At 38.7% G+C, this 18,579-nt stretch overlaps 1 protein-coding gene across 26 annotated transcripts in view; it reads right to left on the bottom strand.

The window, feature by feature from the left end:
- foxn3 (forkhead box N3) overlaps window positions 1–18,579 on the bottom strand; it is a 419,393-nt gene that overhangs the window by 200,998 nt on the left and 199,816 nt on the right. For all 26 annotated transcript variants that reach the window (XM_052012160.1, XM_052012316.1, XM_052012176.1 and 23 more), the window contains one exon: window positions 16,202–16,767. In XM_052012160.1, the coding sequence (XP_051868120.1) occupies window positions 16,202–16,753 (552 nt within the window). In that variant the 5' untranslated portion in view covers window positions 16,754–16,767. The remainder of the gene's footprint in view (window positions 1–16,201; window positions 16,768–18,579) is intronic.

The raw sequence follows: 18,579 nt of genomic DNA on the forward strand, positions 1-18,579 counted from the left end.
ATGCCATCCTTTCAACTAATGCTTTCCAAATCATTAACTTCAGCTTTAAAAGAAAATTCCTAACTCTCACGTACTTTGCCAGTTAATTTAAATCTGTATCTTCTACGTTCCAACTTATTTTCTCCTTATTTATTCAAACAAAATTTTTCATCAGGGCATGGAAGGAATATAGAAGACACCTAGAACAGTACAGCACAGGAACAGACCCTTCGGCCCACGATGTTGTGCCAAACTAACTAAACTAGTAATTAAACACCTAACTAAACTAATCCCTTCTGCCTACATAATGTCCATATCCCTTCATTCTCTGCACATTCATGTGCCTAGCTAAGAGCCTCTTAAATGCCTCTATCGTATCTGCCTCCACTACCAATCCTGGCAGTGCATTCCAGGCATCCACCACTCTGTGTAAAAAAAACTTGCCCTGCACATCTCCTTTGAACTTAATCCCCTCTCACCATAAATGCATGTTCTCTAGAATTAGATATTTCAACCCTGGGGGGAAAAGATGCCGGCTGTCTATCTATGCCCCTCATAATCTTATAAACTTCTATCATGTCTCCCCTCAACCTCCACTGCTCCAGAGAAAATAACCCAAGTTTGTCCAACCTTTCCTTATAGCACAAACATTCTAATCCAGGTAGCATCCTGGTAAACTTCTTCTGAACCCTCTCCAAAGCCTCCATATCCTTCCTGCAAGGGGGGGGGGGGGGGGGGGCACAACCAGAACTGAATGCAAAACTCCACATATGGCCTGCACAAAACTCCACAAGCTGCAACATAATATTATAATTTCCCAAACTAGTATAAGGAATCTTCTCTCCTTCACTCAGTCTTTCCCTCTGAATACTTGTTCACAAAAACTATTCCTCATTACATTGTTACATCGGAGAATCATAAAGCTTTGGTATGTTATTGAGTTGGTGTTCTGAGGATAACTATGCACAGACTGTATGATCATTATTTCTGCTTGGCGAATTATAATTATTGCATATTTAATTTAAACTGGTTGCATTTCTTGCCGAGTTACTAACTGTTAGAGTGCAACTGCTAAATAAAGTTTTCTTCATAGATTTCTCCAATTCTCCATGTTTACAATCCAAAGCAAAAGAGTTGAATTTTACGTTTGAGACTCAAGTCCCCCACCACAGAAACATGTGTGTCAATTTCGTGGTGGTTTAGAAAGAAAAGCAATCATTTATTTGTCAAAGTCTTCTACACTTGCAAGACTACATTATTCTTTCAAGGAGATAACCCAAGGAAAGTTAAGATAGATATTTATTTAGTCACATGTATATGGAAACACATAGTGAAATGCTTTATTTGCGTTACTGAGAATATGCTGGGGGCAGCCCGTAAGTGTTGCCACTCTTCCGGTGCCAACATAGAATGCCCACAGCTACTAACCCATACGTCTTTGGAATGTGGGAGGAAACCCACGCAGACACGGGGAGAATGTACAAACTCCTTACAGACAGTGGCAGAATTGAACTCGGGTCATTGGCGCTGTAATAGTATTAATCTAACTGCTACACTACCATGCTGCCCTAAAGTTGCAGCCCTAAAGGAACCCAGACAAAATATGCTAGAATTTGAGCTTCAGCATTTGTTTTTAAACTATTTCAAGCAAGCATTATGCTCTGTGATTTATTTCTTGCCCCTTCTCGTTTTATTGCACAGGACAATTACAGGTCCAAAGAAATAGTATGTGACAAAAAGAATTCTTTAGTCAAGAATTATTTAAATTCAAAAACAGATATACAGCACAATTGGATCTCAGGTTTTTTTTAAAGCTTTTGTTTTGCAGAAAGACATAACATAGAATCAGTAAAGAACAGATTATTAGTTGGCTCAACTTGGAAAAGAAGCAACTGGTTAGAGTTTGACAATGTCAATTTCAACTCAGTATATTTCAACTCCCATTGATTATAACTGCTAAATTACCATGCAACAACTAGTAGTTGCTTCACAAGATCACAAGACAAAGGAGCAGAAGTAGGCCATTTGGCCCATCGAGTCTGCTCCATGAGTTAAACTAATACTATTCCTATCTAGCCCCAATTTCTGGCCTTATGCCCATATCCCTTGATACCTTGACTAATTAGATACCTATCAATCTCCTCCTTAAACACCCCCAATGATTGAGCCTCCACAGCTATACGTGGCAAAGAATTCCATAATTTCACTACCGTCTGGCAAAAGAAATTTCTCCTCGTTTTTGTTTTAAACCAGTACCCTCTAATTCTAAGATTGTGCCCTCTAGTCCTGGACTCACCCACCAGGGGAAACAGCTTAATCACATCTACTCTGTCCAGTCCTTTCAACATTCTAAATGTTTCTATGAGGTCCCCTCTCATTCTTCTGTACTCCAATGAATACAGTCCAACAGCTGACAAACACTCATCATAAGTAAGCCCTTTCATTCTGGGAATCATCCTTGTAAATCTTTTCTGAACCCTCTCCAAAATCAGTACATCCTTCCTAAGATAAGCGGCCCAAAACTGCACACAGTACTCCAAATGAGGCCTCACCAGTGCCCCCAAAGAGCCTCATCAACACTTCCTTATTTTTATACATTATACCTCTCAAAATGAATGCTAACATAGCATTCACTTTCTTTACCACCAATCCGACCTGGTGGTTAACCTTTAGGGTATCCTGCACGAGTACCCCCAAGTCCCTTTGTACTTCTGTACTTTGAATTTTCTCCCCATCTAGATAATAATCTGCCCGTTTATTTCTTTTTCTGAAGTGTACAACTGCACATTTCTCCACATTGAATCTCATCTGCCATTTCTTTGCCCATTCTCCTAAACTATCTAAGTATCTCTGCAACCTTCCTGTTTCTTCAATACTCCCTACTCCTCCACCTATCTTGGTGTCGTCTGCAAACTTAGCCACAAAACCATTTACTCCATAATCTAAATCATTAATGTACAAAGTAAAAAGAAGCGGCCCCAACAAGACCTAGATGTTAACTGGAAGCACTCTTCACAAGTTCCAAACTACCAGAGCTCACATTTCTATTACAAACTTGATTACAAATTATGGGATTAAAGTGACATTGACAACATGGAAATAAAACTGGCTAACAAAGCAGACAGCAATGGTGAGAAATTGTTTTTCAAACAGGAGGAGGTATGCAATGATGTTCCCAACGATCAGTATCAGCATCATTGCTTTTCTTGATGCCTATTAATGACCTGGACCTGAGATCCAGAATACACAAGAAATTTACCTGAATAGTACCAAGAAAAAGTGAGTTCAGTTGCATAGATACAAAAAAGGTTTTTGTTCAGGAGCTGGTATGTTTAAGCAGGTTTTTGATAGACATATTCAAAATCATTGAGAATGCGGAGAAAACTTCCAACATCAAATTTAAGGTAAATGGCAAAAGAACCAGAACAACATGATGATTTTTTAAAAAAAATATAAAGGCAGATTCACCTGAAATGCCTTGGCTGAATGTTGGGAAGCAAAACTAGAAGTTATTTTCAAAAGACAATTGAAAGGAAAATAATCAGAATCAGATTTATTATCACTGACATGAAATTTGTTGTTTTGCAGCAACAACATAAAAATCTATAAACTACAAAAATAAATAAATAGTGCAAAATAAAAAGAATAATGAGGTGGTGTTCATGGATCGATCAGAAGTCTAAGTGCAGAGGGGAAGAAAATGTTTCTGAATCGTTGAATATGGGTCTTCAAGCTCCTGTACCTTTTCCCTGATGTTAGTAACAAGAGGAGGGCATGTCCTGGATGGTGAGGGTCCTTAGCGGCATGGATGCTGCCTCTGAGATACAGGGAAGAGCAGGGATGTTGGGAATATTTGGATAACTCAAACAAAAAAAAATCAGCCCATACACGATAAGACGAATAGCTTCTTTTTTGTTAAGCAACTATGAAGTCATAACCAATCCTATCTTCTCCCTTGACAGAACAAATACTGATTTGTCAGCGGATTGAACTCATTCACGTGTTCACACATAATGCAGAGGACTGTACAAGGATGAATGAAAAGGCAGTGTTATTGACTGAGGGTCAGGTACCACTCTGAGTGGCACACTTCAAAATCCAATAATTGGTAACTGCACAGCAAGAAGCGGGAAAGCGCATGCAAATGCTGATCCTCTCAGTGATGACAAGTGATAATACAAAACCAATAGCGTTTTTCAAACACAGCCGCCTCATCAGTTACCTTCGTACTTAACCAAGCAAAGACTTAGATATAATAAACATATTACATTGGCATTTTTGTCAAAAAAACAATGATGTTTATAAGCCAGAAGCATACAGAGGAAGTTGAAATAAGGCCAAGCCCATATGGTTGTTATGTGTGCAGAACCACCTGAGGATTCTAAATACATTCAAATATTTGAGTACTTGGCCACTCCACCAAATTTATTCAACTGAAATTGATATTATTGTTGTTACATCCACAAATTTTAACAATGTCTCAATATGCAAGAAACATCATCTGATTTAAGACCAACAATTCTCAAAAAGATATATCCCACAATTAAATGAATCATTTGCTCCATCCAACAGTCAATGCACTGGAGCATTCATAAAAGTCTTTTTAAAAATCTAATTCTCTGCTATAACTTTTGTCTGCATCCAACACGTTTAGATAAAACAAGTTCAATGAAGTACACACCAAGTTTAAATTAGCACTGAGATGCAAAAGTAAAAAGAGCTGAATTTATATAGCACCTTTCACCATTTTTAGACTGCAGAGCATTCTGGGACAATCAATGAAATGCCAAGAGCAGTCACAAATATAATGTTAGAACACAGGAACAGGCCCTTTGGCCTACCTTGTCTGCACTGACCATGATGCCAAATTAAACTAATCTCATCAGCAGGCACATGACTCGTATCCCTCTCTGCATTGCCTGTTCATGTAGTCTGTCTAAATGCCTCTTAATTGTTGAAAACATGGCAGGCAAATTGTATACAGAGGGGGCAAAAAAGAATGTAATAAAAATCCAACAATCTGTTTTAGAAGTGTTGAGAGATGGATATCTATTAGCTAGGGTACATAAGATAAGTCCCCTCTTAAAAATTGTGTCATAGAGTCTTTCAGAAGGCCACCCTCCATGGCCCCTGCTTCCTCCCTCCTCTCCCGTTGTTAGTAATGCAGCATTCCTTCAGCAGTGCACTGGATTGTTAGACCTAGAATTTTTGTACCTAACTGTCCAAAATGTGACAAATTCAACGAAGCAACACTGATACTGATGTGTGATCCTGAGATTAATCACTTACCCAGGTGAATGGGGCTTAACGCTTTTAAAGAGAGTAATCATGTAACTCAGACTCTTGCAGACATGGGTCTATGACCGGAGGAATATTCCAGGATGCTTATGAGCTAAATAACCAAACAACGGTGCTTGTTTACAACATCTGTAAGGAAAGGATTTATTTTTTTTTAATTGAATATTATTTCAGTAAGCAAATGAATTGGGATACTGAATTTTTCCCACCACTATAACCACAGAAACTCCATTGTCATTTAAGGGCTTTCACAGTGCAACAGGCAGGAATTGATAACGTAAGATTTAATGCAAGTACCATTTCACTTAGTAAGCATTTACTTGCTAAGAGTCAAAAAACATTGCCTCATCAATGACCTTCCTCGCATTATTCAGTTGGAAGTGGGGTGTTTGCTTATGATTGCACAATGTTCAATTCCATTTGCAACTCCTCAGCAAAGGAACCAGTCCATACCTGCATGCAACAGGAGCTAAACAACATTCAGGCATGCGGTGATAAGTGGCAAGTAAGTTTTATTAAACAAAAGTGTCAGGTAACAGCAATATCCAACAAAAAGAACGTCTAACCACCTCTGCTTTTCATTCAATGGTATTACCATCACCTAGTCCCCCCCCCCCCCCCCCCCCCCCCATGATCAGTATCCTGGAGGTCACCTTTGACCAAAAACTCAAGTGCACCAGCCGTATAAACACTGTGGCTACAACAACAGGTCAGAAGCTGGGTATCCTGTGGCAAGTGACTCACTTCCTGACACCACAAATCCTTTCCACCATCTACAAGGCATAAATCAGCAGTGTGATGGAATACTTCCTATTTGCCAAGATGAGTGCAGTTCAACACTATCTAGGGCATGACTACCACCCTAAACATCATTCCCTTCAACACTGGAGCACAGTGGCTGCAATGTGTATCACCTATAAAATCCAATGACATTCTTGTTTGGGCTACTCCCAAACCCATAACCTCGACCACCATTTCAGGCACATAGGAATACCATCCAGTTTCACAGCACAGCATTCTGGCCTGGAAATAGCTCCGTTATCATCACTGGTTCCAAATCCTGAAACTCCCTCCCCAACAACCTTCATCAGTTGGCCTGCAGCAGTTCAAGGCGACAGCTCACCAACAACTTTTCAAAGGTAATAGGGGATGGGCAATAATGCTGGGCTTGCCAGCAATGTCCAGATCCCAAAAAAACGAATAAATAAAAAAAAATCAGTGCATGCATGTATGTAATAACATGCAACCATTTATCTTAACATACACTTCAAACTATAACACACACTGATTCTAATTACTTTTTCATCATGTTTTATTTTGCTCACAGAAATACCCATCAGTTGGACAATGAGAAAAGAATGATTAAGCCAAGACTGCTCAGTATAACAATGGGAGTTTTATTTAAAGTAGCAACTGATGTGATGCTTTTCCTTTCTCAAGGTTAGGAAGAATAGAAAGGGAAATGTTTTTCTCTAGAGAGCAAGACTGCTGTTAACCACGAGTCAAATTGATCACAAAATGAATGCCCTAACTTAGTCTGCTGATTTTTCTTTCTCAGTGCAATTTTTTAGCAACATAACTTGGAAAAAATGATTATCCGACTTTGGAAAAGCTGCATTTCAGTGTGGAAAATCCAAGCCCAATACAGAAAAGCAATCTCGCCTATCTCTTGGTTCAAACAATGTTGGTTTGTTAATCTACCTTTTTTACACTCTCTAATCTCTGTTCCCAGTAAAGAAGAACATTACCAAGGTAAAAAGACACACCACATCACTTGAAGTGTGCCGGGTTGGTGCTTCTTCCACCAGTTTCCTGATAATCTGACTAAATTATGGCCACACCTACTCTCCTGATGCAGTTCAGTGCTGCAGTAGAATGCTAGTCTTTTTGAGTTTTAAAAAACTTATTTCAAACAGGAAAACCCTGTAGCAAAAACTGCAAATGGAAGCATTCAGCAGGTCAAGTAGCATCAATGCAGAGAGAAAATGAGTCAATACATCAGGTCAAGGAACTGTCATCAGGACTGGAAAAGTGAGAAAAAAGTCTTTTAAGTCAAAGAGATAGACTTTGAAATTGCTTTTAAAAGCAGGTTGATGCTGGTCCACTGAAATCCATAGGGAGAAGAGTGTAATGGCTGAAAGGGTAACCAGAGTGCGGCACAAGTGAAGAAACAACTGAGTAGTTCAGAAAGGATACCTCCAAATGGCTGTGGGTTCAAGCACCCACGCTATGTACTCTATGTAATGAAGTCATGATAGCACACATGGAGGCCATTGGTTCAATTAGTCCATGCCAGTTGTCTGTAGAGCAACCTATCAGTCTCATTCAGCCCTATCCCCAGAACTCTGCAAGTTCATTGCATACAAACGCCTGTTCAATTTCCCCCGAAATCACATATTGTCTTCATAGTCAATGAGTTCCAGATCACTACAAAATAAAGTTTTTTTTCCCCTTGTATCCCTCACCAAAACCTCAAATTTGTGTTCCTTAATTCTACCACCATCAGGCAATGGGAACAGATTTTCTTTGTCTACCTTATCAAGAACATAGAATAGTACAGCACAAGAACAAGTTCCTTGGCCCATTATGCCTGTACTGACCATGATGCTAAATTAAATGAAGCCTATCTGCCTACACATGATCCATAACCCTCCATTCCCTGCATGTTCATGTGCCTGTCTAAATGCCTCTTAAATGTCACTACCATCCCTCTTAAACATCAATATCTAGGCATGTCGTTATCTTGTACACCTCTCCTCAACCTCCTTCTCTACAAAGAAAACAAAACCAACCTTGCAGCTAAAATCCCTCAGCCCTGGAACCATTCTGGTAAATCTCCTCTGCACCCTCTCAAGGACCAGAATTGGATGGAATAGTCTCATTATCAAAGCACATGAACCCCCAGGCCTTTCTACTCCTGCACTCTTTAAAAATGTGCCATTATGTCTATATTGCCTCTTCATACCCCTTTTGCCAAAATGCTTGATCACTTCACTGTATTAAGTTCCATCTGAAATGTCCACCATTCTCCTAGGCTATCTGCATACTTTTTGCAGTTCTATCTTTCAAAGTATTTGCCAAGCCTCCAAATTTGGTAGCTTCAGACAATTTGCATTCTGTATTCCTATATCTAACTTTAAAAAGAAATGGTTCCAGTATGTACTCTTGGAGATTACCACTGTCTGCTATCTTCAAGTCTGAGAAACAACCATTTACCACACGCATACAGATTTTGACCAGGTCGCCAAATGAAGCATTATGCAACTGATCACACAACAGACCTAGTCAACCATCCTGGTCTCCTGCACCATGCCATGCAACCATCTAAAGGTCAATCACAATTATCCTTCTCGAAGGTACTCGTGGCACCAGTGCTTCTCTTGGAAACAACACAAAAACAAGAAAAACAGAAAAATCTAAGAAAAAACACTGCATATTTATTTAAAGTATATTGCCTCAAATGATTGAATACATTGTAAATACTAAGGGGAAGAAACAAGTCCAGTACCACCGATTTGAAATCCATCAGTGCATGCTCACTTGATTTATGGAATGTGAATCAACAAGGTCCAATGCCACCTCCTATTCTGAGAGGAGATAGGTTGACAGATTACTGGTTTATCACTATGGCAACTGTTTGCTTTTTGTATCAACTGAACAGCATTGCTATGGTAATACATATACAAGAAAGAAATTCCTCTCCAAAGCTGAATAACAGATGGCAATGAATTCAAATTCACATGCATAGGTTTAATGAATGTTAGACTCGTGCTGCAAGAAAAACTCACTCTTCCACACGCTCTCTGTGTCAAGAGGAGACTTGACCCCAGAGAGAGACTTGAAAACCGATTCTCTTTAGCAGTGATATGAGAAATGATTTTAATGATTCTGCTACACTATTAATAAAAAGTATTTCATACAAGTCACTCTAGCAATTTCAATATTCAATTAGTAGTGTAACACCATGGTGCCAAAATGGTTAGCCCACTCATTAATGAGCCCGTCCAACCATTTGCCTTCAGACTTGAAGCTGATGCGGTACAATTACTATTGCAGTCGTATAGCATGGAAAAATGTCCTTCAGCTGAGTGAGTCTGCCCCAGCCACCGATCACCCATCTACACTACAGGAAGAGAAACAGAATCAACGTTTCAGGTCGGAGACCCTTCATCAGAACCTAAAAGGAAACAAGAAAAAACAGGAGGGTGTTGTCTTTGATAGGGTGAAACCAGGATGTTTCTCTTCCCACAGACATGGCTTGACCTGCTTAGTATTTCCAGCATTTTCTGTTTTTGTTCTGCAGCATCGACAGTTTTTTGATTTTAACCCATTATTTTCTCCCCACATGCCCATCAATTGCCCCCAGATTCTACCATTCATCTACACACCAGGCACAATTTATAGTGGCCAATTAATCCACCAGCACATTTTTCACACACTGATGAGCAGGTGGACAAGTGTACCACTCATGGCCATCCAATCATCAGCATGTTTCAAAAGAAAAGCCAAATGGCATGGTTAACTCTTTCCCAGTGTCATTTAAAAGTCCACAGGTGAGCCAACGAACAAACCAAAGTTGACTTTACACTCTATCACAGCCAGTGAGAAACAAGTAAACAACTCCTTTCTTTATTGGTATTCTAAAATTATGTTATACAATTTGTGGAAACATGAGACTAAAACTACTTCACAGAAACAAAAACTCTGCAGTAGATTTATGATCTAGGGAATCCCATGCCTTCATGCTCTTGGTTATAATCTGACACTAATTGCCAAAACCAACACCCTGAGTAGTGTTGAAAAGAAACTTTACAATGATATAGGAGGCAGTATTCTGAAGGTTCCTGCAAAGAACAATAGAGTACAAAAAGTAAAAATGGGCATTTAGCACATTCTGTATGTTCTAGCTATACAGTATTGCAATTCCCATATTAAAATAGTGATTGCAGTTCATAAGATTTTCATTGGCTTTAACATGCTTTGAAACATCAAGGGCATAAAAGAGTATTAGTGCAAGCCATTTTTTTTTAATCTTTTCTCAGATTTCAAAAGTATCATCAATGCCAAAAGTTGATGGATTCTACAGATGATATTTTCAAGCTCCAGCACAGCACAAAAAACACTACTTCCTATGTTCAACGGTCTCTCAAATTTGTCCCCCATTCTTGACCAGTATTTAAGTTTCTTCTAACTGAGTTTAACAGCTGTATTCGGATGCCACTGACGTACCTTTAATCCACTACTCTGTGGCAAAGCAAACTGCTGATCTGTAGCTTCATGAGAAGCTTTCGACAAATTTTGACTCTGTGCCTCTATTAATGCAATCACATGTTAAATAACACCAAACATATCTATATTAAAACTTTGACTTAAACAAAAAAAACATATAAGTACTTAAAACAAAACTAAAATAATGTTAGAAGTTATGACATTTAATTCATTCAATTTAACAAGTACTAAACTGGTCCTCCAATCTACAAAGTTACTGGTGTGTTGTTTGTCAAGGATATCATATTTTTGGATGAGCTATCTCAACTACACAGATTGTAGCTCAGTTTGTTTTCCATGCAAATAGTTAAGTGCTGTTGGAGGTAGGAACAGCCAAAAGCCATGGATACCAGGAAGTTCAAGTGATCCTAACTGGGTTCACACAACATTGAAGCAGTTTCACTGCCAAGAACTGGGAAGGGGTTGAAAGTTAAAACTAATAAAGTGGAGCCTGCATAAAAATGTCTGCTAAGTCAGAAACCCTAGATTAACCATCTTGACTATTCTCCTACGCCATTGTAGTTTTTTTGTCCCAAACAAACTTGGTTCCACCTCACGCAATGTTTTAAAAGCATATATTAGCTGCAATTTAGCAAAACGAGTCAAGGATGTGCTCAACGCCTTCTTGAAGAAGTGCAATATCCCTACCAACTTTTGGGAACCTCTGGTCCATATGACTTCTCAAAATGGAGTATTCAAGATATTATTGAGAACTGCAAGGCCACACAGAGCATAAAAGAAACCCTGGGAGAGCAGCACACCATTTCACAAGCTATCCATCGATCTGCTCCTTCAGAAAGCTCCTGCCCCAACAGTGTTCAGTTCCCACATTACTGGCCTCATTAGCCACCTTTGGCAATAAACAGGATTCTTTCCCAAGAAACTATTAAAATTAAAAAAAACACCAACAGCAAGGAATGCAATATCACAGTGGTAAACAATGGACAAGTATCCAGAGGCAGAGATTATTGACATAGTGACATGAATTTCAATCCCATCATGACAGCTCTAGCTGTAAATTAAAATAGTTAAATAAATCTGGAATATAAAGCTAGTATAAGTGATCACAACACTACCAAACTGTCACTAAAAACCCATCCAGTTCACTAATGCCCTCCAAAGAAGAAAATTTGCCGAGCCTAGCCGAATGAGGTCGACTCTTAACTGTCCTCTAGAATAGTCTAGCAAGTCACAAGTAAATAAAAAGTGGGTTAGAATGCCACAAGGACACCTGAAGCTGTGGAATTCAGAATATTCTGTGTGTATTCTTTGAGTTTCAAACTTTAATTCAAAAGCTGAGCAGGTCAACAGAATGTTTTTGTTTACAGCAGATGGGTCAAAAGCCAGCAGAGTCTTCAAGAAAAGCCTCTCTGATCATTGAGAGGTATAAATGGGGTTTAAAGGTACAATCCCAACCTCTGAAGTTTCATCTAGCTTGGTTCTTTTTCTCCTCTAAACATCTCCGCGAAGCAGAGGTATTCAATGTTGTATATTTTTGTTTGTGATTTCAATTTTATATTTCTGAAAATATTTACATTTTCTAGTATAAAAGCTTAAGAAAACACCAATATTTAAAGGTGGAAAATGAATACTATGCACAAAGTTTGAAAATCATAGTTCCAGACTACTCAATTTGTTTCAGTGACTGGAATTCACTGGGAGGTAAGAGGATTTGTGCAGTGATATTTTGTTCATTTAACTGAGCTATTTGCTTATCAGGTATTTGCTTAAGGGGTTCCATTGTAATTGCAAAAAGCAACATTAAAGCCATGTGGTGTTCCATGCACAGTTGCTTTAAAGTTAATTAGGCTGCTGCAGAATGGCCCTGTAATGTCAGCAGGATAGCTTTTTTTTTAAAACAGCAGCTGGGCCAAAAGCCAATAGAGGAGAATCTCTTCAAGAAAAGGCTCTCTGATCATTAAGAGCTATAAATGGGGTTTAAAGGTAAAATCCCAACCTCTGAAGTTTTGCTTAGCTTGGTTCTTTTTCTATTCGAAACATCTCAGCTAGAATGTTAGGGAATAGAAAGGAAACCATTCATAGTCAAGTTTTGTACTAGTGAATGAACTTCAACACCACCCCCCGCCACCCCCAATTCCTGTCTGACCTTCCAAACAAAAACTGGGATGTTCTTCACAAATGTTGCAACACTGACATCTCCACCCGAAACATCAACTGTCCATTTCCCTCCATAGATGCTGCCTGACCCACTGAGCTCCTCCAGTGCTTTATGACAAACATTTCCTCTTAGTGCTTCTATCCAATCTATCAGAATTAACCCAGCTCAAGGATGCAATTACTATATTTAATGAAGGACACCACACTTTTAGCCTATGGGTTCACGCACACCCCTTTGATACTATTTTAGCATCTGCAGGTGCATTTTGTGCTGCACAATAATGTGCATTATTCTAGTTTAATTGGGAATATAATTCATTTGCAACAGATCAAACAGATCATGAGGACAAGATAGACAGACAGTTGAACTATTTTATTAACCAGCAAACACCTGAAGAATAAAAGGTCTTCTTGCTTTGACTGTCTGTCTTTGACAATAGTCAGCTCGACTGCCATTACTACTGATTTGGTTATGTTCTGAAGAAGAATGCCTTTGTGTACTGTAGCACCTTATGTTGGAAAGATGGGCTGGGTAGCTCTTTCACAACCAGACACAACAGGCTGAATAAGCTCCTGTGCTGTAGATTTGCCATAATTCTGTTGTGATTCTATTGACTTACTGCCCTGCTGTGCCCGAGAGTCATTTATTAAAATTGGATCCAAAGGGACTGAACTGTGCATGCTAAAACAAGCAGTTGAGTGACTGTGACAAAAGAGTACTTCAACTTCCTTCAACAACCCATGTTCTTGCAAACCAGTCAAGTAAATGGGTAGTAAACAGAGATAAACACATCATTGCCATAAAGGTAGTATTTTCTCTATAATGCCTTCACAGAAAGATAATTTCAAAATCTCATTCTTTCATTCATAGAAACTTTCCCAAAAATAATCTTCAATATAAAAGTTACAGTATGTTTATTCTTCAGTTTGTAATTGATACTTATTGATCATAGATGGCACTTGTCACAAACTGTATGAAAGTTTACTGCAATATTTCAGTACTGCGCTTAATCTATATTGAAGTCAAGGTAAACAAATTTACAAAGTCTTTCCTCTAATCCTTAAATAATATTTTATTCATGAATCAACAATGCTACACCCAAAGGAGAAATAAATACAGTCTACTTAGTAGAACATCATCAGTCAAAACAAGAAATATCTAGGACAATAGTTTTTAAAAAGTCAACTATTTTTTAATGACCGCCACCGCAAGTTTGCATATGCCAATGAGATACTGCAATATAAAGCTCAGTGTGTTAAATAACCCGGCCTTAAAATTCTTCTTTTATTCTTCAATTTAAGGTTCTTCAGTTTTTTTTAAATTCAGGTGATACCAAGCCAATGGCCTGTTTTACTCCTCTCCCCATTTTTATTGCCCTTGAGTTGAATAAAAGAGATTTTAAAAATGAAAATAAAAACAATTCAGGTGCTGGATATCTGCAACAGAAAATGCCGGAATCACTCAGCAAATCAAGCAGCATTTGAAGGGTCTTTGACCTGAAATGTTAATTCTATTTCTCTTTTCACATACACTGCTTAACCTGCTGTGTGTATCCAGCATCTTGTGTTTTAGTAAGAGACTTTAAAGTAGGCTACTGTTTTGCTGGACTATATTTGCATAGCAACAAAAGATGTCAACTAAGATCCAATGGGCCCACTCTCATTTACAAATCAGTTGGTTGTGGGTTCATATTTCATTCTATTAACTGAAGCACAAAACTCTGGACAGACACACCAATGCAGCATTGTAGGAGGGATGCACAATCTCAAATGCCATCTTTTAGATAAGACATTTAACTGAGATCCAATAACCCTTCAAGTGACTGTAAATGATCCTATGGCTCAATTTTAAACAGTATAAGAGTTCTCTTGGTTGTTCTGGTCAACCTTTGTCCCTCGCTCAATATTACAAACTATAACATATCGTCTGGTCATTTTCATGTTGCTATTTGGGGAACTTACCCTACACAAATTGGCGACTAAATTTCCCACATTATAACAATTAAAATACATCAATTTGACTTTAAAGCACTTTCAGACACCATGAAAATGTTGTGTAAGATGCTGTGTACATTTCTTTATCTATCCCAGTGTGCTAATGTTCATTCATACATTACGTAAAGGGTGCATTAAGGCATTAAGCTGACTTACAAATACACTTGAATTGTAACCTATTTATACTGTGAACCAACAAAGCTGCTCACAATATGTACTGTGCATTTCCTTGAACAGAATTTGCTCAATATACCCAGCAGCTTGGCTTTGACAACATGAGGCTACATGTGCGCAGTCAGAACAAAGTAACATGTGCAACTTGACTGTTCTTTTGGTAGATCCATGCAGGAGGGCAGTGTAAAAATTGCACAGCAGCTGGCTGCAAACCAAAACTGTCTGTGGCCAGAGAAAAGAAGCAGCAAACCCAACAGCGACCATTTAACTTTGCCATTGTGAGCCTTCAGACTCTGGAGATGGGAGATCAATAAAAGCAACTTGAATTCAGAAAACAATCGTATAAGTAAAACATTCCATAATGCTTTACAGGTGCACAATCAGATTAAAAAAATCAAAACCTTTGCCTGTGATGGTATTTCCTTTCTCCGGAGGTTTGCATTAGACCTTATTTATACTGCAGGGTTGCCCCCAGAGCCTTTTTTTTGATAGGTTTCACCTGCTTCTTCCAATCTGAAGTGCAGTTGGCAGCAAGCATAACTATTAACTGCCATGTGGTAGTATTGTAGCATCCATTACTTTAGATCTGGCCGCAGTACAACTTGGCTTTCAACCGATCCTACAGCTAAGAAAATTGCTGGCCTTTATGGACAACGAGTGGGAGAGGGGATAAGATGAGACAGAATACAAAAGGGAGAGCAAGCATGCAGAAGGACAAAGTATGAAAAGCAGAGTTTGCAAGAGATTGACGGGAGAAAGATACATGTCTGAAAGAGAGGGTGCAAGAGAGAAAGAGAATGTAATTCACAAAGAAAATAAAAGTTTAAAAAAAAGGGAATGAGAGAATGCACACAAAGGCAGAGGTAGGCTGCACAGAATGGATGAAATGTTGAAATGGAAGCGAGAACCTATGCAGGAGGAAGGGAGAAAGAAAAAAATAAAACACAAGAGTGACATTTTTCTCACATTGGGTATTACATAAGAGGTTTTCTTTTCAGCAACAGTTAAACACAACTACAAAATTATAGCATTCCAAAATTAGAAATTAAATTCTAAAAACACAGATGTCTGGGGAACATCCTGTTGTGCATCCATTTCTGAAGATCTGGTGCTATGATTTACCTCAATCCTGAAAAGTTTGACCTTTGACTCTAACGATTAAACAATTTTCAATTTCAGAGATATGGCTGCTTTGGATCCACAGTAGAAGACACTTGTAACATATTTGGCTCAAACAATTTCTGCAAACCAGGTGGACATGCACAGAAATCTTGCACATTTATTCACTCTTGTTATGAGAAAAGTTAACACCATAAATGAAGTACATGTAAATAGATAAAAGGAGCAAATATTAAAAATAAAAACTCACCTGACTCCTGTCCTTGTCTACTTTCTTGAAGCATTTATTCAAAGACAGATTGTGTCTAACAGAGTTTTTCCACCCAGTTGGAGCATTTGCAAAATAAGGGAAATGTTCTAGGATCCAGTTGTATATATCCTTAACAGGCAGGCGTTTGCTGGGCGAGTCCTCAATAGCCATAAATATGAGACAGCTGAAGGAATAGGGTGGTTTGCAATTAGGGTTTTGCTTGGCATCATAGGGCTGATCAGAATGAGCAGGGGATGGAGGGGTGTCCTCATCAATATCCTGAACAGGACTGACACTACGCAGTCCTGTGTCCCCAAAACTTTTGAGTAGGTTCTTGCTCTCATGTAGCCAGTTCAGGTTTGTTAGCTCTTCATCCTCCATGGCCACCTTCTCCAAACAGATGGCAGGCAAACAACTGCTCGTTAAGTCCAACTCTTCGACCTCCTGGAGTGCCTTGGTCAGTGAACTCCCGGGGTAACACTGGCTCAGTCCGCTTGAAACACTAATTCCCGAGCCTTCTGGCTTCTTGCTGGGAGGCATGACTGGACCCATTTAGACCGAGGTTCCTAATGGAAGTAAAACAAAAAAGTTAGGCCAGATGTGTACATCATCAGTTAAGTGATTTCTCCCCCACCTCTCTTCTATGCCAATGAGCTGAAATAACTTTGGCTACAAATGGAACTTCAAATCCCTTGAGCCTCTAAGCAGGAAAATTATATCATGGCTGCCAGTAAAGTAATTTAGCTGCAGAGTTGCTATAGCAACTTGCTACTCTGTTTGTACTTAATTTGCTTATTGCCAGTCCAGTCCCGCAGGGATTTGACTAGCACTGTACCTCTGAAACCAACTTGTAGCAGAACATTTGAACACACAGTTGAGGTTAAAGGAAATATTATAATTTGAGGCAGCGATAGGAAAGTAAAAGCAAATCCAATGAAATAATATCAGCAGAGGGAGAGAACTTTGTCTTAAGCAATTTTACACAGCTAAATTTTACTTTCTCATTGGAGGGGGAAGATTACAGACTTGATTGAGTTGATGATCTAAGCATACTCCAATAAATTTAATATTTGGCCAAATCATGATAATGAAACCAGAATGCTGCAAATGCTCCAATAAAATTCATAAACCTTTAAATAAAATATGTAGCTACCTGGTCAGTGAGTAGCCAACATAAATTCAGATTCTATGATCAATCTGCTTTCAGCCAGCATTATAAAAGTGATGCTGAAACTGACCTTAGCGCCTTAGCTTCAAGTAAACTATTTGTGTGCAAAGGAGTAACAAGATCTGTCACAGACATAATAGTCCTGAAAGAAACACAGAAGATGCTGGAGGAACTCAGCAGGTCAGGCAGCATCTATAGAGGAAAATGGACAGTCGTTGTTTTGAGCCAAGACCCTTCTCTCAACCCAAAATGTCAACTGTCCATTTCCCTCCATAGATGCTGCCTGACCCACAGAGTTTCTCCAGCATCTTGTCTGTTGCTCCAGATTCCAGCATCTGCAGTCCCTTGTGTCTCTGACAGTTCTGAAAACCCTTTCACATCCCTTTATGTCACAACCAACGACAATGTACTTCTGGAATGTCTGAAGTATTGCAGGACACCAAAACAGACAATCTGCACAAGAAGTCAGAATCTGATAACTCAGTTTATACATAAGTAACAACTAATTGGATAAGAAATCCATGAAGAATTTACAAAGATTAATGCAGAAGACTGAACAGAAAAAATGAAAAATATATAGATTATTCATCTCTCTGGAGATTTTTCTCCTGCACAAAAGAGGAACAAACTGATCCTCAACGACTGAAAAAGTTTTCATTGCTCATCCAGTCAAAATCGTCATAGAAAACTAAGGAAAGTAAAAGGGAAAAGGTTCCTGGACAACAAAGCAAACTTTTCCCATTAGAATCCATGTTCTTTTCTTCCAAGACAATCCTTCAACTTGCTGAAGCTATTACTGCAAAAAAAATACTGAAAGGTAAAGTATTTATAAAATCCCTAGCTTCTCTATTTGTAGAATACTAAATTAGTATGTGCTAAGACATAAATTTCATGCAAAATCTCTTCTGCTGTGAAGTGTGCGTTCAGCTACTGGTATGTGTTATCTGCTGAGTTAAGTTATCTGCCAAGGAAGAAGGTTATCTTTCGAGTGAGAAAATGAAAACAAATGTTGACATTGTATTCTTGAATTTCTGGACGAGAGCTGGTTAGCTTTGAGACTATACATCTACATTGTTGTGCATCATAAACAAAAACAGGTAGGCACAAATCCCAGATTCTGCTCATAGCTAAATGCAAGTCTTTCCCAGACACCAGGAAACAGAACAATTGAGTACTTAGCCGTGTGGACATAGAAACAGACATGGAAACA

The sequence above is a fragment of the Pristis pectinata genome, chromosome 1 (assembly GCF_009764475.1).
Source record: "Pristis pectinata isolate sPriPec2 chromosome 1, sPriPec2.1.pri, whole genome shotgun sequence".
Classification (NCBI taxonomy): domain Eukaryota; kingdom Metazoa; phylum Chordata; class Chondrichthyes; order Rhinopristiformes; family Pristidae; genus Pristis; species Pristis pectinata.